At 44.9% G+C, this 21,625-nt stretch overlaps 1 protein-coding gene across 1 annotated transcript in view; it reads left to right on the forward strand.

Moving 5' to 3' along the window:
• Nucleotides 1-18,129, forward strand: part of LOC124798764 (G-protein coupled receptor dmsr-1-like) — an 87,236-nt gene extending 69,107 nt beyond the window's left edge. The window contains exon 4 of the mRNA XM_047262293.1: nucleotides 17,713-18,129. Within this exon, the coding sequence (XP_047118249.1) occupies nucleotides 17,713-18,129 (417 nt within the window). The remainder of the gene's footprint in view (nucleotides 1-17,712) is intronic.
• The last annotated feature ends 3,496 nt before the right edge of the window (nucleotides 18,130-21,625 follow it).

Below are 21,625 nucleotides of genomic sequence, written 5' to 3' on the forward strand. Positions count from 1 at the left end.
GGCCGGCATGTGAAATCTAGCTAAAACAGTCACCGGATAAGTCACACCTAGGGTGACCATATTTTATTCAGTCAAAACTGGGACTTTCATACATTTTCTTAGCCAAAAAGTGGGACAATTTTTATTTCTCGTTAAATATGAATGCTAACATTTCTTCTTCCTCTGCAAATATAGCCTTCACTGATATTTGTGTGTTTGTGTGTTTGTGTGTGTGTACAAAACCAAACAAAGAATGGAAAGACTGGAAAGAAGTACATTTCAAGTTTTCAGAAATTTACTTATTTGGAAATGTAACATTTATAACACAGAATGTAGAAAGACATACAGTAACAATCACTACAAAAAAGTTGTTAGTGAACACAAGGAATTTACGGTTTTGTGGATTCCACACTGCAATCATATTTCTTCGAAGATGAAATTTCATTCAGCAACTCAGGTTTGCCTAATAGGTATGAATGGAAGTCAGTGCAACTGTATTTACTGAAGTTTAAACAGGTCAGTATAATACACTTAACGCTCCTCACCATAAATTTATGTCTCTCATCTGAGCACTGTGACGATAGTAAGCTGAAAACTCAACATTTGCATTGTGGGCAGGGAGTGAAAAGAAGTACTGCGCTATATTAAGCGATTCTCTGAACTGTTCATTACACTGGCAAGATCTGAAAAACCTACACCATTTTTCATGTGGCATCAACTGAGTCCATTGTTCACTGTCTGTTTCCTCTTGTTGCTTTACAAACGACTGTATATGAACTATTTCACCAAATAAGAGGCTGTCATTTACTAGAATGCCCTTTTCAATTAGCCACATTAAAGTATTTTCAACTATTGACCATTCTGGTGGTTCTGTGAGCATCATCCATGAGAATACAGAAAACTCAGCTATTCCCTGTAACCATGTGGATAAACAGCCTACTGAAGCATCATAAAACGTTGATACCGCTATGTCAAATTTCGTAACAGACTGGTCATCACAATCATTCAGCAGTTTTTTTTTTTTTACACTTAGTGGTACAAAACGTTCATGTTTCCTTGAATTTAGACTTGTCAAAGCATTATTTAAGACTGCTAATACTTCACATACGGAATTATCCTGTTTCTCAATGCTCAGAATGGATTGTTGGAAAACACTCATTTGTGAATGTACAAAAAGTGAATAACGTTAATTTATAGGATCACAGAAAAAACTCTTTAAGGCTGCAGGACATTTTGAGTTAGACTGTGACAAAAAGTAAGATTTCAAAGGTTCAAACATTTTCAAGATCCTTTGTATGGCTGACAACAATGAAAGCCACCTTGTTTTGGAAAAGGAAAGTAAATTTTTGCGACACCAACAAATTCATAGAATACAGGGAGTTCTGCAAGACGAATAGAAAAAATATGAAAATGGTTATACAACTTCATGACAATGCAGTCCATGTCAACAGGTAAAACATCACAAGCACTTTGAAGTGTGTTATGAACAACATGTGCTGGACAACCAATGCCAACAATGTTAGAGTTTTTTTAATTTTTCTTTCAGATGTGTGAAAACATTATTACCCTCTTTCTCCATTAACCCCGCAAAATTACAGTTAGTATCATCTGCACCAAATGCAACACACTTTGAGACGATACTGAATGACTGTATAACATGAGAAAGATGATTGGAAATTGTTTCGGACTTTTCCTTCTGCAATTCATCAAGTTCAAGCAATTTCGTCTGCAGTCCACCCTCACTTACAGAAAAATACTGAACTATCAGAGGAAAAATTTTCTAATGGACATGGTTGCTAGCATCAGTAGATAATGAAAAGTATTTTGCACCGTTTACAGCAGCTGTTACCTGTTTCTGGGAATGCGGAGCTATAACATTGTTGATAATTGCTTCACACTTTGTTCTTCCACACGAAACATTTTCTGCAATCTTAGAATCAGGAAATTTTTTTTTGTTTGGTTGAACACTGCAGTCATTAGAACGATAGCTTTGATGGTGTTTAACAACATGGGATGACAAGGTTCCTTCTGCTGCAGCTACGTTTTTCTCTTCCTGTGTATTTGAAGTTACAAAATATCTCGTCATTTTTTGCGAGGAGCCTGCCGATCGAAGATTCTTCCTGTGTTTCTCTGATTCCATACGATGCTTGAGATCTGCAGCACCACCATGAGACGCGGATACAGCACAGTTACATACGTTACATTTTGCTGAACAGTCATTGTCTGTAGCAGTGAAACAAGGAAATTTCCTCTGTAGCTCTTTCGAAAACATTGATTTTCGTTTCGGCATCGCCATGACGTGCTAGCACTTCACGAAACTGAGTGCTGACAACAATGGCAAGCAAAAGCAAAGAAAATAAGAGTACGCAACTGTAGTGTCGGTAGCTGGGCCGACACCGTGAAGTTGATGGCTGAAAATGAAAGCAAGACTAACGCTGTAGCCGATAGTGCACGCACGGCATAAAGCATACGGGCGTGAAGTCTGGAACATAAAAACTTATGAATGAATAAGAAGAAAAGTATGTAGATGCTTTTTACTTAACTTTTATTGATTCCTCGGAATACATCTCTCTGGAATACTCGTAAGCTATAGGCACTGAGGCAAATGGCTCCTTGCTAGTTCGTAGCCATTAACTTAGCTGATGGCTATTCTGTCTCTCGGCTAATGAGAGAGAAAGGCTTCATACATCTGGGCGGTAGCTAGGTTCTCGTACAACTGGGCGGTAGCTTGGTTCTCGTACAACTGGGCGATAGCTAGGTTCGCGTACAACTGGGCGGTAGCTTGGTTCTCGTACAACTGGGCGATAGCTAGGTTCGCGTACAACTGGGGCGGTAGCTTGGTTCTCGTACAACTGGGGTCGAGTCCACTCTCGTATCACGAGACCTGCCTTGGTGGTGGCGCTAGGTCTGCGATCACAGTGGCGACACGCGGGTCCGACATGTACTACATGGACCGCGGCCGATTTAAACTACCACCTAGCAAGTGTGGTGTCTGGCGGTGACACCACATTCCTCCCCCGCAAATCGGCGAACGGTCGTGTAATAAGGCTTCCGCCCGCCGAGGGGAGGACCACATGTTGACGTATGCGATGAGGTGGGGAGCCTAACAACAGGCGAGGCCGTGCCACCCGCACCCGGCCATCCGGTCCGAGGGGAGCTAGGAAACGCCTGCAAAACTAGTCCAGGGTGCACGTCAACATGCGGTGTATGCGCCCGTAATAAGACATGAGGGACCGAAGGGTCGATGTCCATGGCGTCGGGGTAGCCGACGCGCGATGACGTCATGTGGTCCGGAGCGGGCGGGCGTTCCATGGCGGAGGACAGCTGGTCACGGAAAGCGATCGGCGGCGCGTGACCCTGGGAGGCGCTTGGCGGCTGCAACGAAGCGTCTAATGCGGTCGGCGGCGGCGGCGGCTGCTGCTGCTGCTGCTGCTGCGGCGGCGGCGGCGCGTCGCCATGGGGCAAAATGGAAGGCATCGTCGGTAACACCTGGGGATGAGGCGAGCCAGTAGATGGGTCCCCAGGGCGCTGACCGGACGGCACCGTCGCTGAAAGCAGACGGGGAGCGGCAGAACCCGAGCGACGACAGAGGCGCAGCTGATTGAGATGCCGACGCACCGCACCAGAGGCCCCCAAAACCAAATACATCGCGCGGCCGAGGCAGCAAAGAATGCGCCCTGCGAGCCAACGCCGTGAACCTCGATAGTTGCGATAAAATACAACGTCGCCTGGAGCAAAAGCATGAGTCTGCCGCTGCGCAGGAACCTGATGCGGCGGATGCAGCAAAGACATCAAGGTGCGATGAGGACGACCGTGGAGCAACTCAGCCGGCGAGCGACCATCTCGGGGCTGAGAGCGATACGAAGACAAAAAGAGCAACAATGCGTCCTCCCGAGAATGCGACTCTTTCAATTTCAACATCTGTGACTTGAAAGTCCGGACCAATCGTTCAGCGGCACCGTTGGACTGAGGCGAAAACGGCGCGGATGTCAGATGTTGAATACCATTGGCCTGGCAGAAAGACTGGAATTCTGCGGACATGAATTGTGGGCCATTGTCGGAAACAATAGTCTGCGGAAGACCTTCAATGCAAAAGATAGCAGACAACGCTTGGATGGTGGCGGAGGACGTCGTGGAAGACATCCGGACAACAAAAGGAAAATTACTGAAGGCGTCGACCAGAACCAACCATCGAGCATTCCAGAATGGACCAGCAAAATCAATGTGCAAGCGTTGCCAAGGGGAAGTGGCTTTTGGCCATGCAAAGACTTTCCGCGGCGGTGCGGATTGTTGTTCGGCACACGCCGGGCACGAAGAACACATATTCGTAATCGCAGCATCGATTCCGAACCAAGTACAGTGCTGACGAGCAAGTTGTTTCGTTCGCACTATACCCCAATGTCCTTGATGAAGAAGCCGTAAAACAGAGGACTGTAACGAACGTGGGACCACGACTCTGGACTGATCATTATCAGAACGCAACAACAAAACACCACGTCGAACAAAAAGTCTCTCCTTGTGAGCAAAAAATCGGCGAACCAACGGATCCTCGATCCGAGACTTTGACAAAGGCCATTGCGTAGCAACAAAACGTAAATCAGTAGCAAGGACAGGGTCAGCAGCTGTGGCTGTAGCGACACGACGAAAATCAATCGGAAACGATTCGACCACTTCATCGGTTTCCGAATCAATGAACATGCAAGCAAGTTCGGAAGAATCGAATGCTTTATCCCCAGCAACAGGCAAACGGGACAACGCATCGGCGTTTCCGTGCTTAGCAGTGGACCGATACAAGATATCGTAGCGGTACTGCGAGAGGAAAATAGACCAGCGAATGAATTTCTGCGCTGTACGTGGAGGTACAGGCTTGTTCGGATGAAAAAGCGACGTCAAAGGTTTGTGGTCTGTGATGATGGTAAAGTGCCGACCATACAAGAAATCATGGAACTGAGTAACACCAAACACGAGAGCCAAAGCTTCTTTCTCTATCTGTGAATAATGTCTTTGCGCAGACGAGAGCAATTTGGACGCAAAGGCAATAGGGCGATCATGGGAGCCAACTTTGTGCGCAAGCACAGCACCGATCCCGAAATCCGATGCATCTACCATCAACAAAAGGGGTTTCTGGGGATCGAATGGCGTAAGGCAAGTATTAGAAAGCAACGCCGATTTCAACTGGCGAAAGGCGCGTTCACATTCCGTCGTCCAGACGAACGGAACACCTTTACGGCGTAAGCGATGAAGCGGAGCTGAAATGGAAGAGGCATTGCGCACATATTTATGATAATAGTTAATTTTACCCAACACACTCTGTAGCTGTTTCACATTTTGAGGGGAAGGCAATTCCTGTATGACACGGAGGTGCTCTGGACTCGGATGTATGCCTTGGGCATTAATGACATGTCCCAGGTATGGTAAGTCACGAGCAAAAAACACACATTTGTCCTTCCTCAAGCGAAGACCATTTTGCCGCAAGACCTGAAATAATGTGCGTAAATTCGCAAGATGATCTTCTTCTGTCTGTCCGGAGATCACTATATCGTCCAGATAGTTTGCTGCAGTAGGGACCGACGCACAAATAGTTTGTAAATATTGCTGAAACAAGGCAGGGGCGGATGCACACCCGAAAGGCAGTCTTTTGAAGCGGTACAATCCAAGATGCGTGTTAACCACCAATACGCGCTGGGATTCGTCGTCCACCGGTATTTGCAAGTACGCATCGGCTAGGTCCAACTTTGAAAAATATTTTCCCGGGCACAGTTTAGCAAAAAGATCTTCCGGGCGGGGCAAAGGAAAAGTAGCAGTCACTAGCTGTGGATTCACTGTGGCCTTGAAGTCCACGCAAAGTCTCAATTTTCCGGAAGGTTTTGGCAAAATTACTAAGGGTGAGGCCCAGAGAGAAGCTTGCACACGTTCAATTACACCCTGTGATTCGAGATCGTGTAACGTTCTTGCGACCTCATCACGCAATGCGTGGGGAACATTGCGCGCCCTGAAAAATTTCGGTTGCGCGTTTACCTTCAGTTCTAAATGTGCTTCATAGTTTTTAGCGCAACCTAAGCCCGGTGCAAAAATGTCTGCAAATTCGTCACACAGCCGAGAAACACTGTCTGTAGGCACAGTCTGATTCACTGAGAGGACCTGATTTACAATAGACATGTTAAACAACGTAAATAAATCTAGACCAAATAAGTTCACTGCAGAAGAAGAACGAAGAACGTAAAATGACACAAGTTTTGTTTGTCCCTTGAATGTTGCAAGAAGGCTGCACTGTCCTAACACAGGAATTTTCTGTCCGGAATATGTAGTTAGCTTAACATTTGCGGCACGCAACGGAGGTGCGCCCAGTTGTTTGTATGTGTCGTGATTGAGCAATGAAACTGCAGCTCCGGTATCGAGCTGGAATGGTATCACTTTGCCTTCAAAGTCTAAGTCCACAAAAAGTTTATTGTCCTGTTGACGACAAGAGCGACTGTTTTGTGCAATTGGAACAGACACTGGTACAGAATCACTTGCTAATTGACGTGATTTCCGGCGACGTCGACGCACAGTTTTCGTGGGACGATCACAGTCACTGTTAGAGAAAGTGTCACTGGACGAAGTGGAATTAACGACATGAATGTCCATAGGCGAAGGTCCACGAGCCTGAGTGTCCTTGGTTCGATTCCGGCGCGAAGCAAAGGGCCTGGAATGATCGTGATTGTCTGATCTGAGCTTTTTCTGGCAAACACTTTGAACATGTCCTTTCTTATTGCAGAAAAAGCAAATAGCTTGGCGTGACGGGCAATGTTCACACGAATGTCTAGTAGCACACCGCGGGCATGATTTCACTACATGTGTGTGCTGGCGCGGCACACCTGGCTTAGCGCGCGGCGTCAGCTGTGCGGACGGCCGCGAGGGCAGTTGACGGGCCGCGTTGCGCGAGCGCGCCCGGCGGGCCGGTTAATGTTACACACAGCTGGCGAAGTTTCAAAAGATTCCTGAGCACAGTCAAGTGTGTCCTGTCTATCCAATATGTCTATTACTTGTTGAAGGGAGGGATTGACTAGTTTCAAAATTTGCTCCCGTATGCGAACATCAGAAACGTTCTGTGCAATTGCATCACGCACCATTGTATCTGAATAAGAAAGACCACAGTCACATTCAAAGGCACAGTCCCTAGTAAGTCCTTGCAATGTTGCTACCCACTCCCTATTAGTTTGACCGGCCGTACGTTTTGTACGAAAGAACGTATACCGTTTTGCAACCACATTAACTGTTTCTTTGAAATAGGCATCTAATGCAGACAAAATTTCCTCGTAGGACAGAGTTGCTACGTCGCGTCGGGGAAACAATTTCACTATCACACGGTATGTGGACACACCGACACAAGAAAGCAAAAACGGCTGCCGCTCATTACCTTGAATTCTGTAGGCAGCAAGGTGGAAGGTGAACTGGCGAGACCACTCTTGCCACGTCTCATCGGCTGCCACGTATGGTCGAAAGGGAGGTGCAACAGCGTTTAGTGGCAGCGGTAGCGAAGAAGCGGCGGCGGCCGCATCGGTTTGAATGGTACGTTGACCCTGGACGAGCTGTCCAAGTGCATCCAGTAACGCCTGCGTCTGCTGAGTCTGCAAGCGATAAAATTCGGACAGTACATCTGGAGAATGTGGCGAAGCCATGACACAATTAAATGTAAGCAATCAGAAAAAGTTCACTTTTCCCTCGTCGCCAATAAATGTAGTGTCGGTAGCTGGGCCGACACCGTGAAGTTGATGGCTGAAAATGAAAGCAAGACTAACGCTGTAGCCAATAGTGCACGCACGGCATAAAGCATACGGGCGTGAAGTCTGGAACATAAAAACTTATGAATGAATAAGAAGAAAAGTATGTAGATGCTTTTTACTTAACTTTTATTGATTCCTCGGAATACATCTCTCTGGAATACTCGTAAGCTATAGGCACTGAGGCAAATGGCTCCTTGCTAGTTCGTAGCCATTAACTTAGCTGATGGCTATTCTGTCTCTCGGCTAATGAGAGAGAAAGGCTTCATACATCTGGGCGGTAGCTAGGTTCTCGTACAACTGGGCGGTAGCTTGGTTCTCGTACAACTGGGCGATAGCTAGGTTCGCGTACAACTGGGCGGTAGCTTGGTTCTCGTACAACTGGGCGATAGCTAGGTTCGCGTACAACTGGGGCGGTAGCTTGGTTCTCGTACAACTGGGGTCGAGTCCACTCTCGTATCACGAGACCTGCCTTGGTGGTGGCGCTAGGTCTGCGATCACAGTGGCGACACGCGGGTCCGACATGTACTACATGGACCGCGGCCGATTTAAACTACCACCTAGCAAGTGTGGTGTCTGGCGGTGACACCACAGCAACAACTATAGTGCTTAAGCTGTATAATATCAGGGAGTACCAATGTACGGAATGTCAGTTTCAATTGATAGTTTATAAAATCGACACTCAGAAAATATTTTAACCACTTTGTAAATGTCTGAAAATAATCCTTCAAAATCGGGACAAATTGCTTGTTTTAAAAAATAAGTCGGGACAAATTTTTTAGCCTCACAAAACGGGACAATCCCGATTAATCAGGACGTATGGTCACCCTAGTCACACCAGATGTTATATATAAGCCAGCACAACGTAGACGCAAGTGTCCTTCTTACTTAACTTAGAAATATAATAGTTAATTACAACATAGTTGTTTGAGTTAATTCGTGATAATGAAAATTACGACTGCAGTTTCTGTTATACCTCAATAGCTCTCGAAATTCTTCATTTACAAAAATTAAGTCCAAAATTCCTGTAGAACTATAACACATTGTAATTGTCATACTTTGTATGCACGCGTACTTGAAAATGGAAATCTTTTGCCGTAATAACAAATGTTTTAAGCAGTGATACTGGAACCTTACTTACTATTCCGCAAATCACTTGGTTGTCAACCGGCCTCCAGCCTCTACAAGGCAACATGTGGCTACACATTTTCTGTTATTATTTACTGTACGGATGCGTGAGGTACTCTTCCCATCGCTACAGTCTGACACGTGACTCAGAAAGCAAACAGAGTAGTGGCTTGTCAGAGACGTTCAAGAGAAACGTGTGAAGTGAGAGGTGAATGTCTATGTCATTCTGCTGAGGGACAACCACGCAAGCAGAACTGACGTTATTGGTGTAACGAAACTGGCTCGAAAGAGATTAAACTTGAAGCTCTGTTACCAGAGCCTATCTGGAGAAAGTATTTTGACAGTAAATGAACCTAAATGAAGTAACATTTAATCTCTTGCGAGATGGACAACCTTGTTTAGGTATCAATGTTACTATAAAATTCATGTTTACAGTTACTAAAAAATCTCAAAAAATAACGCGAAATAAAATGAACACTTTTGTAAAATAAGCAGTCAAATCCTAATATCATCCATCAAAATAAGTAAGTTCACTCAAGGCTCCGAGAAAGCTACAACATGACAAGTTCAAGAACGTCGTCGTACTGCTGTTAGATCTAAAATTCTCATTTTACGTAGACCTTGCACAGATGAGAAACAACTCGCTCATTCCGAGAGGTCGGAGCCAGAACATAACGGTGGAGGACCGAGATTTCACAAAATGCTACATACTGTAAAAGCACGTGCAATAAAAAATACAGTGTACGGATCTGAATAACTTTTCCTGTCTCATCTGGCACGAAACCGTATGAGCAGGCAAATAAGTAATTTAAAACGCGTCATTTTTCCCTTTACGTCCCATCAGAGAATTCATTCTAGCCAAGCAACAATCCGACTTACCTCGGTGAGCATTGTCAGTTAACCTATAGCATTTCACGAGGCTCACGTTATTTGAAACAGTCTAATATATACATTGTCCGGTGTTCATGGTAATATCAAGAGTACACAGTATTTTAAATTTCGGGATTCGGCAGTACTTGGATTAGCTTGCATCTCGGCGTGATATTGCACTGTTCCGCTGCTTCGAATACCTTTGCATTCACGTAAACTCCTTCACACTCCGCCGCGCGGAGTGGCCTCGCGGTTCGAGGCGCCATGCCGCGCATTGTACGGCCCCTCCCGCCATAGGTTCGAGTCCTGCTTCGGGCATGAGTGTGTGCTGTTCTCAGAATTAATTAGTTTACGTTAATGTAAGTAGTGTGGAAGTCTAGTGACCGATGATCTCTGCAGTTTGGTCCCTTAGGGATTCATACCCATTTGAACATTTTCTCACACACTCTGTTTGACTCTGCGATTAACGATTTTCTATCCGCTCCCTCCCCCTCGTGTATCATTTAATACAGATATCACATATATACAGAAAATTAAAGTATTGAACATTTAAAAATAAACTTGTTCATAATAAATACGTAGCGTGAACATAATAAAAATGAGGGACAGCAGTATATTTTGCTATAAAGTGAATCTGAGCATCCGCATAGCTAAATATATTTTTCATACTTATGTCAAAAGAGTAAAGAAAAGGTAAAAAATTTATGCTACCTAGGACTAGCAATTTCTTAATCTGAAGTTGTAAAATTATTTGAGCTTCGAATCCTAATTCACACTTTCCCATAGTGACCTGAGAGGGGGGGGGCTTTAGTTCCATAAATAACACACAATGTCACTACGTAATGTCTCCCTGCCGTACACATCTCGGTGAATAAAAAAGTCTGTGATGGAAGTAGCAATAAACATGGATGCTTTTCTTTTATTCCTTTTTGTGGTAGAACTAAACGAACAGGATGGTCAGTAAGAATTGTAGACATCCCATGTAGACGTATGCTGAACACTGGTGCAAACAAGAAAATTTCAATTCACTAAGGCCGAAGGTCTTTGAAGGTCAACGAAGATCACAAAGGTGGTATGAACGTCCATTTATAGAAGGTGTTCGAAGTAATGACCATTGGTATCAATGCAGTGCTGCAATCTTCTTATCATAGATTGAGTGGTATTCCGTATCACTTCGTCATTTATCGAAGCACATGCTCTGACAATTCTCTCTCGCATATCTTCAGGCGTAGTTGGAACGTCTTTATAAACAACGTACTTTACGAATTCGCACAGGAAAGAATACAGAGGCGTCAAGTCTGGCGAACAAGCTGGCCACGACACATCTCCTCCGCGTCCAATCCAAGGATCTGGGAATTTTCTCTGGAACTCATTTCCAGCCACCAGCGAAAAATGTGCCGAACACCCATCGTGTTGGTACCACATTCTGTTCCTTGTTCCTAAAGACATTCCTTCCGATAAATGACCTAATATTTCTGGCAGGAATGTGGTGTACTTCCTACCATGAAGACTTCCTTCGATGAGATAGGAGCCTATAATTCTGTCCTCCAGAATCCAACACAGTACATTCACCGACCACGGTTTTGGTGTGCAACTTCCCGCAGTCAACATGGATTTCCAGTTGCCCAATAATGCATGTTATGCAAATTAACATTTCCATGGTTCTTGAATGTACCCTCAATATTAATTTAAATCAAATAAATGCATGTATCATCCCTCTGAATCTGAAGTTGAGACCATCGGCAGAATTCAATTCTTGGTGGAGACTGATGTGGTAAGGATGGTATTTATGGCGGTGCAGAACAGTAACAACATTACTCTGGTTCATACCATATTCCCTTGCGGTTTTACACGAACTAACACAAGGATCTCGAGCCACAGTGGCAAGAGTACCAATTTCCGTTTCCTCGTTAGTAACTTCCCTTTGCCGGATATGTTTCAGATGCGTTAAAGATCCAGTAGTTCTCAATGTATCATACACATGTTTAAATGTACTCTGTGCAGGGAGAGTCCGTTGAGGATATCTTTCAGTGTATAAGTCTCCAGATCTCAATGAATTTCGTGGGCATTCTCCGTAAATGAGAAGCATATCGACTTGTTCTTCGAAGGAATACATTATTGACATTAGCTTGATCCGACGATACTAGTCTTATCGTTCCTATTAGTGTTCTATTGCGAAACCATCTAATTGTGTTCACATGTCAATGCCACGTTAGATGGATACGCCGTATTCGGCGATTATTTACTATCAGCACGATATATGTGAGAGAATTGTCAGAACATATGCTTCAATAAGTGATACGGAGTACCACTCAATCCATGGTAAGAAGATCCCAGCTCTGCATTGATACCAGTGGTCATCACTTTGAACACATTGTAAATGGACGGTCATGCCACCATTGTGATCTTCGTTCTCCTTCAAAGACTTTACTGTTGCATATCATTGGATTCGTCTCGATAGCTGCTATCAGAAAATAAGTACCAAACTGTAGCATCCCATTTAAAAAAACAAAGTTGATCTTCATTTCTCTGACATGGCCCCACCTACCAACAAAAGCCTACGTCGTATTATGGCTCCCATTGTCCCAACCAACATTTGTCCGACAAATTTTTCAGCTGCTATGATACATTTGGGGTTATTCCAAATGGCAATAGTTAGTGACTCACCCTGTACAGAAATCTCTGCTGTGAGCAACTGATCAGGATAAATTCCAGCAATATGGTTTGTCAGTCTTTTCTCCCACGAATATCTTGTGTGATATTTGTTTTGCAGATGAGCCAATTAGGGACAATGTTTTGTAAAATCAGAACCAGTGTTTGATAATGACATCACAGTCGATGCAAATCATGTTGCAGTTGATACTGTGTGTGCTACTGTTGGTGCTGAATACACACCTACTGTGCAAAGCACTGAACCACAAGAATCAGCACACAACACTGTCACACTGACCAGCCAGAACATTATGGCCACCTAACTAATGGCCGGTATGTACACCTGTGACAGGGATAACAGTGGTGATACGGCACGGCATGGAAGCAATGAATTCCTGATGGATTTCTGGAGTGAGTTGGCATCACATCTGCACACACAAGTTACCGAACTCCCATAAATTCTGGGGCAGTGGACAATAAGGTCTGATGCCACATTCACTCACATGCCAGATGTGTTCGATCTGGTTCATATGTGGTGAATTGGGAGGCCAGCACATCAATTGGAACTCGTCACTGTGTTCCTCGAACCACTCGATCACATTCCTCGCCTTATGATATGATGTATTATCTTCTTGAAAAATGCCACTGCTGTCAGGGAACATGATCGACATAAAGTGGTTAACATGGCCTAAAACCAGTTTACGATACTTCTTAGCCTTTGTAGTGTCTTGCACGGGCTCCACTGGACTCATGGATGCCCATGTGTGTGTTCCCCAGAGCATAATGGAGTCACTGCCAGTTTGTCTCCAGCCCACATACATGTGTCAAGGAGCCGTTCCCATGCAAGGCGACGGACTGGCGCGCTCCAGTTACCATGATGAACAGTGTATCAGGATTCATCAGAGCAGACAATACTCTGCCACTGCACCCAAGTTCACTGTCAATGTTCATATGCCAATTTCAGTTGTAGTCGCTGATGTTGTGTTTTAATGTTGGCACTTGCATGGTACGTCAGCTGTGGAGGCTCATCGTTAGGAGTGTTTGGTGCGATGTGTGTTCAGACACAGTTTCACTCTGCCCAGCATTAAAATCGGATCTCAGTTCCACCACAGCTCACCGCCTGTCCTGTTTTACTAATCTGCCCAGACAACAAAATCTGACATCTGTCGTGAGGGGTGGCTGTCCCAACCCCACCACGTCTGGAAGTTGTTTCACCTTGGTTTCGCCTCATGTTGAAGACTTTCATCACAGCACTTCTTGAACATCTGACAAGTCCTGAGCATCTGGGCCTTCAAAATCTGCCTTCAGTCAAACTCAAATAGATCGTGCACTGTCCCCATTCTCCACAGGGACAGCATGCTCTCTGATATTACATGCACACTGTGTGAGTGTATCTGACTAGCAGTCATTCCCCCACCAGATGGCATTGCTGTGAACTTGAACTGCTTACATCTATAGTAGGTTGCTGGTCATAATCCTCTGGCCGATCACTGTGTACGGACCCAATAGTATGTACTGTTGGAGTCACTGCACTACAGTTCAGTGGTTGACATAACAACTGTCACAGGTCGCTATGCGGCTGATACTGTCCATGCTGCTGTCGATGCCGATTCCTGTAGCAGCGTCAGCGAAAGATCTTCCCCTGCCGTTACCAACTTGCCACTGCAAAGCTTATTCTTATTCTGCAGGTGAAAACAATAATGGTCTACAGAGCTGGGCAAAACAGTGAACAAAGTTTGCAAAACAGTGTTATGTGATTCGTTGACGTAATTCGCGAAGTAACTGCACCACTTCGAATGCACTCCATGTGATCAGAAGATTCCGGACACCTGGCTCAAAATGACTTACAAGTTCAGGGGGCCCTCCATCGGTAATGCTGGAAATCAATAAGGTGTTGGCCCACCCTTAGCCGGATGTCAGCTTCAACTCTCACAGGCATACGTTCAATCAAATGCTGGAAAGTTTCTAGGGGAATGTGAGCCCATTTTTCGTGGAGTGCTGCACTGAGGAGGAGTATCGATTGTGGTCGGTGAGGCCTGGCAGGAAGTCGGCGTTCTAAAACATCTCAAAGGTGTTCTATAGGATTCAGGCCAGAACTCTGTGCAGGCCAGTCCATTAGAGGTATGTTACTGTCGTGTACCCACTTCGCACAGACCGTACATTATGAACAGGTGCTCGATCGTGTTGAAAGATGCAGTCGCCATTCCTGAATTGCTCTTCAACAGTTGGAAGCAAGAAGGTGCTTAAAACCTCAATGTAGGCCACTGCTGTGACAGTGCCACACAAAACAACAGGGGTTTGCAAATCCCCTCCGTGACAAACACGACCACCACATCCGAATTTTAGTCATCGCACTACACATGCTGGCAGATGACGTTCACCGGGCATTCGCCATACCCACACCCTGCCATCGGATCTGCACATTGTGTACCGTGATTCGTCGCTCCACACAAAGTTTTTCCACTGTTCAGTCGTCCAATGTTCACGCTTCTTACACCAAACTAGGCTTCATTTGGCGTCATGTGTGGCTTATGAGCAGCCGCTCGACCATGAAATCCAAGTTTTCTCACTCGAGCCACCCAACGGTGCGTGGCGGAGGGCACATTACGTGCCACTGTCATTATCTCCCTTTCCTGTTCCAGTCGCGTATGGTTCGCGGGAAGAACGAGTGCCGGAAAGCCTCCGTGAGCACTCGAATCTATCTAATTTTACATTCGTGATCTCCTCGGAAGTAGGGGGGAGCAATATATTCGATAGCTCATCAAGAAACGCACCCTCTCGAAACCTGGACAGCAAGCTACAGCGCGATGCAGAGCGCCTCTCTTGCAAAGTCTGCTACTTGAGTTTGATAAACATCTCCGTAGCGTTATCACGCTTACCAAATAACCGTGTGACGAAACGCGCCGCACTTCTTTGGATCTTTTCTATCTCCTCCGTCCACCCGATCTGGTACGGATCCCAACAGTGATGAGGAATACTAAAGTATAGGTCGAACGAATGTTTTGTAAGCCACCTCCTTTCTTGATGGACTACATTTTCTAAGGACTCTCCCAATGAATCTCAACCTGGCACCCGCTTTACCAACAATTGATTTTATATGATCATTCCACTTCAAATCGTTCCGTACGCATACTGCCAGATATTTTACAGAAGTAACTAACTGCTACCAGTGTTTGTTCCGCTATCACATAATCATACAATACAGGATCCTTCTTTCTATGTATTCGCAATACATTACATTTGTCTATGTTAAAAGTCAGTTGCCACTCCCTGCGCCAAGTGCCTATCCGCTGCAGATCTTCCTGCATTTTGCTGCAATTTTCTAATCATGCATCTTCTCTCTGTATACTACAGCATCATCCGCGGAAAGCCGCATGGAACTTCCGACACCATCTACTAAGTCAGTTGTATATATTGTGAAAAGCAATGGTCCATAACACTCCGCCGTGGCACGCCAGAGGTTACTTTATCGTCTGTAGACGTCTCTCCATTGAGAACAACATGCTGTGTTCTGTTTGATAAAAGCTCTTCAATCCAGCCACACAGCTGATCTGATATTCCGTAGGCTCTTACTTTGTTTATCAGACGACAGTGCAGAACTAAATCGAATGCCTTCCGGAAGTCAAGTAAAATGGCATCTACCTCGGAGCAAATATCTAATATTTTCTGGGTCTCATGAACAAATAAGGTGAGTTGGGTCTCACACGATCGCTGTTTCCGGAATCCATGTTGATTCCTACAGAGTAGATTCTGGGTTTCCAGAAACGACATGATACACGAGCAAACTCCCGCCTAAGTGTCATAGTACTTGCAGTGGATTCTGATGCAGTTTGGAATTCCTGTGTGATGGTCTGGATAGATGTCTAACTATTGCCCATTACAGCCCTCTTTAACTGTCGGCAGACTCTGTCAGTCTGGCCGAGCGATTCTAGGCGCCACAGTCTGAAACCGAGCGACCGCTACGGTGGGAGATTCGAATCCTGCTTCGGGCATGTAGGTGTGTGATGTTCTTAGGTTGGTTACGTTTAAGTAGTTCTAATTTCTAGGGGACTAGGTTCCATAGCGCTCAGGGTTATTTGATTAGAACTCTGTCAGTCAACAGACAAGGTCGGCTTGTACACTTTTGTGCTGTATGTGTCCCTTTACGGTACCAGTTTACCGTCATATCGGAATCAATGGGCCTAGGGATGTGGAAACCTCGCGTAGAGACGTTTGACAGAAGTGACACCAAATCACCTGACCGTGAGTTTCGCACAGCGGCCCATTGTTCTGTCTCACGATGTGTAATGACTATTGAGGTCACTGATATGGAGTACGTGACAGTAGGTGGCGCAGAATTGTTGTGTACATAGTTCCACGTAGTCAGCGTGTAGACAACTTTCCCACTAGAGCACGCCTCGGTAAGCAGAACAGCGCAGGGGCAGCGCTTGTCCGTCTCCACACTATGAGATGGCGCTGCCACAGAGACGGACCAAATTCTGCTTCCGCCGATCCGCGTATTGATATGTAACGCAGCCAGTGAGATTGCTGCTTACATAGAACCTTTTTTCCTCACGGATCACACTTGCTCAGTGATACATGATAGGGCGAGGTATTATAACGAGTGTACAGACCTCCGATTAGTTAGTCTGCATTTGTCTGCACCAATCTGTACCAGTCTGCATTAGTCTGTACCAGTCTGTACGAGTTCTACATTTGTCTGTACCAGTCTATAGTCAAGTTTCAGTCTGCGACTAATAAGATTATCATATTCCTGGACATCGCCATGAAGATAACTATATAGACACTTCTGTCAAGGATCAGAGATATATGTGAGAATAAGATTAACGTACAAATACCAAAGGGACTTCAGATTGTCAATTGTTAATAGCATCCAGAACCAAGTTAAGTAATTTTTATGCTTGTTGTTATTTTAATAAATGTGTGTGAACGTTAATCAAGTTCTGTTTAAAGTTGGTCACTGTCAATCTGCTACTCTAGGCGTGCAAGTGGCATTTCTATAGTCTGATCTAACGGCAGAAGACAAACACGCCACGATAAGACCTCGAGAGATATTGCTGACACTCGCCTCCTTCGCTAGAGCGACAAGTCAAATAATCTGATGCTGTGTGTACTGAAGGTCTTACATTACGCACATCGCAAGAATGGACGTAATAGGAAAAACGTATGTTGTTAGCGATGTCCGGATACTTTTTATCACACAGTGTAACTGTCGGGGATCTTCTTTCGCCGACTTAAATACAGAACGCCGGACACGTGTCGGTAGACCACCTCGGTGGTGGGGCTCAGCAGCTGACGCCGGCGCCATTCTCTGCCGCAGGTGGTGCTGCGGCTGATCCCGTGCGCGGCGCTGTCTCTGCTGATCGCGTGGCTGGTGCGCACGCTGCTGCGCAACGGCCGGCAGCACGCGGCGCTGACGGGCCGGTCGCGGCGCGCGCACCGCACCACGCGCATGCTGGTGGCCGTGCTGCTGCTGTTCCTGGCCACCGAGGTGCCCAGCGGCGTGCTCGGGCTGCTGAGCGTGCTGCTGCGGCCCTGCTTCTTCCTCGGCTGCTACAAGCTGTTCAGCGAGGTGATGGACATGCTGGCGCTCACCAACGGCGCCGTCAACTTCGTGCTGTACTGCGCCATGAGCCGGCAGTTCCGCACCTCCTTCTCGCAGCTGTTCTGCCCCGCGCTGCTGCTCAGCAAGCGCAAGCCGCCGCCCGCCTCGCTGACGCAGTCGACGTGCGTATGATGGCGCGGGGCGGCCGGGCTCGCGCTCGCCGCCGCCGACTCCTCGGACAGCCAGTACGCTCCCACCAGCAGGGCCACCTGCGCCGAGCACGCCCTCTGAGGCGAGCCGCGGCTCGCTCGTCCAAGCACCCGCGCGCCGCATCGCGTGGGGACAGTCCGCAGTCGGGGATGTTTGTGTGGTTGACAGTTCAGCGATTTCCACAAGAACGTCAAAAGACTGATCTTTTCTATCATAAAAACAATGTGACTGTAATTATTAACAGTTTTCAAACACAAGTACAAATGCTTTCGATGTAAGAGTGACACTACTGCTTTTGACACTTATCAGTGAACATTTTATGTTAAGAAACATCCTGGCAGATTGAAACTGTGTCCCGCACCGAGACTCGAACTCGTGACCTTTGCCTTTCGCGGGCAAGTGCTCTACCGACTGAGCTACCCGAACACGACTCATGCCCCGTCCCCACAGCTTCACTTCTGCCAGTACCTCGTCTCCTACCTTCCAAACTTTAAAGAAGCTCTCCTGCGAACCTTGCAGAACTAGCACTCGTGAAAGAAAGGATATTGCGGAGACATGGCTTAGCCACAGCCTGGGGGATGTTTCTTCTTTCAGGAGTGCTAGTTCTGCAAGGTTCGCAGGAGAGCTTCTGTATAGTTTGGAAGCTAGGAGACGAGGTACTGGCAGAAGTAAAGCTGTGGGGACGGGGCGTGAGTCGTGCTCGGGTAGTTCCATCGGTAGAGCACTTGCCCGCGAAAGGCAAAGGTCCCCAGTTCGTGTCTCGGTCCGGCACACAGTTTTAATCTGCCAGGAAGTTTCATATCAGCGCACACTCCACTGTAGAGTGAAAATTTCATTCTAGAATTTTATGTTAATTTTGGTAAACATTTTTGGTGTACAGTGATCAATAGATTATTGTATTTTAAATAAAGTTCAGTCTTGATCACAACACTTATGTCTCAATAACATTGGTGACCCGTTTCGGTTATTTTTACATAACCATCTTCAGACCTGTGAATTAATTTTAAAAAAGTACTAGAAACCAATCGTTAAATAAAATGAAAGTGTGTAATGACGAAAAAATTTTTAACAAGATAAATTAAAATTAATTATACCCATGGCTTCCTTGGAGGATGGTAAGCGGAGCTCTCCTCAGCTGCTACGAAGTCAACTGATGGTTATGAGTGCTGAGCACGACCTTAAATATGCAGTGGCTCCGCCTACTTCCTGTCACACTACTTCACAACTGCCAATCAGCGTTCATAATTTGACGCTATCGTCGAAGTACCAAAATACGAAATACCCTAGTAACATAAATTTGGTTCATTTAAAATGTCTGATTAACAGATAGTTACTATGTGTAAAACTTATTTATATTTTAGATAAAAACGGTAAACTACCATGTGTAATAGCTGTGCCCTCTATGGGCAATCTTAATACTATTATAGTGTCAGTTACATCAAAGATGTGAAAGTCCTTGGAGTTGTGGTATATATCGATTATACCGCGTCGGCTACATCACAATTGCATCTATGTTGGATGTTGCAGAATCGTCTTACTTTAACTGTAGTTTTCATAGCAACATTCTTTATAGCAGTAGGGTAGCAGCCAAGAGTACGTTCCGCATTATCTATGTCTGAATAACTGATGAGACAACTGATTAAATATTTAGAACTCAACGATCTAATAGTTTTTATAATAATCAGTTTCAATTTAACAAAAATTTTATATGTTGCATAGCATATTTTTCGTACATAGCTTTTTCCATGGGTATAACTAACCTTATATTATAAAACAAAAGAGTAGGTGCATCTTCACAATAAAATTTCATCAAAAAGGTCGTAAAAATATTTTTTCTCGAAAATCTAATTGTTCATTGAGCAGCATTGATGATTTGGTTTTCAAATGAGCATATATCTGGATTTCTTCTAAGATATTCATAAGTAAGCCTTTATTTGCATAATGAAGAACTTGTATATTCTGCTCTACTGTCCCCTCGGCATGATTATTGAATGCTTATGTTACTACCGTACTTCGTATTTTTATACTTTGACGACAGTGTCATATTATGATCGCTGATTGGCAGTTGTGAAGCAGTGTGACAGGAAGTAGGCGGAGCCTCTGCATATTTAAGCTAATGTTCAGCACTCATAACCATCAGTTGACTTCTTAGCAGCTGAGGAGAGCTCCGCCTACAATCCTCCAAGGAAGCCATGGGTATAATTAATTTTATTTTATCTTGTTAAAAATTTTGGCGTCATTAGACACTTTCATTTAATTTAAAGATTGGTTTCTAGTATTTTCTAAAATTAATTCACAAGTCTGAAGATGGTTATGTAAAAATAACCGAAACCGATCACCTATGTTATTGAGACATAAGTGTTGTGATCAAGACTGAACTTTAGTTAAAATATAATTTTATGTTAAATCTCCAAATGTCGACAACCAGTCACATTTGAGGAACTAAGCCGTGGCATTAGATTATACTGTTTCGAAGTGAGTGACAGGACACAGGTTTCCCTTAAGACCAGGCCTAAAATATTTTGTCAGAAACTGACATTAAAGGACTCCAGCATACTGTGAAGCCACACTAAACTTATATGTGCTACCCAATTCACTTTTTCCCCTCTTGAACTCGTATTAGACTCTGTATGCTGTTATACTACTGCTACTTATTGGTATTGTCAATATGGCTTCTAACGTTCCATCATAGTTCAAACAATCATCATCATCTTTGTTAACACATATATTTCGTTTTTGGGAATTTAACTATCGGGCATTCTGTGTAAGTAATTTATGCTTCTTATTCACTGTTCGGTTTTACTTTTGCAATTGTCCGCAGCTCGTGCTCGTGCGGTAACGTTTTCGCTTCCCGCGCCCGGATTCCCGGGTTCGATTCCCGGCGGGGTCAGGGGTTTTCTCTGCCTCCTGATGACTGGGTGTTGTGTGATGTCCTTAGGTTAGTTAGGTTCAAGTAGTTCTAAGTTCTAGGGGACTGATGACCATAGATATTAATTCCCATAGTGCTCAGAGCCATTTAAACCATTTTTTTATAATTTATATTTTGGTTTCCCCAATCACTTTCACCATCTTTACATTCTGCATCTTAATTTCTGTGTGCAGATTCTCATCATTGTTCTTATGACTCTTATTCTGTACCACACGAGTTATAACTTTTTCCTGATTTCTTTCCAGTGTCACTTTCCTGGTGCAAATGGTTCTGAGCACTATGGGACTTAACTTCTGAGGTCATCAGTCCCCTAGGACATAGAACTACTTAAACGTAACTAACCTAAGGACATGACACACCTCCATGCCCGAGGTAGGATTCGAACCTGCGACCCTAGCGATCGCGCGGTTCCAGACTTCCAGACTGTAGCGCCTAGAACCGCTCAGCCACCTCGGCCGGCGTCACATTCTTCCCCCGGTTGAAATTTCTGTAGAATAAATTAAACTTAGCGGCTACAGAATTTTGAACTATTTTACAGCAATGCAATAT

The sequence above is a fragment of the Schistocerca piceifrons genome, chromosome 5 (assembly GCF_021461385.2).
Source record: "Schistocerca piceifrons isolate TAMUIC-IGC-003096 chromosome 5, iqSchPice1.1, whole genome shotgun sequence".
NCBI classification, from domain to species: domain Eukaryota; kingdom Metazoa; phylum Arthropoda; class Insecta; order Orthoptera; family Acrididae; genus Schistocerca; species Schistocerca piceifrons.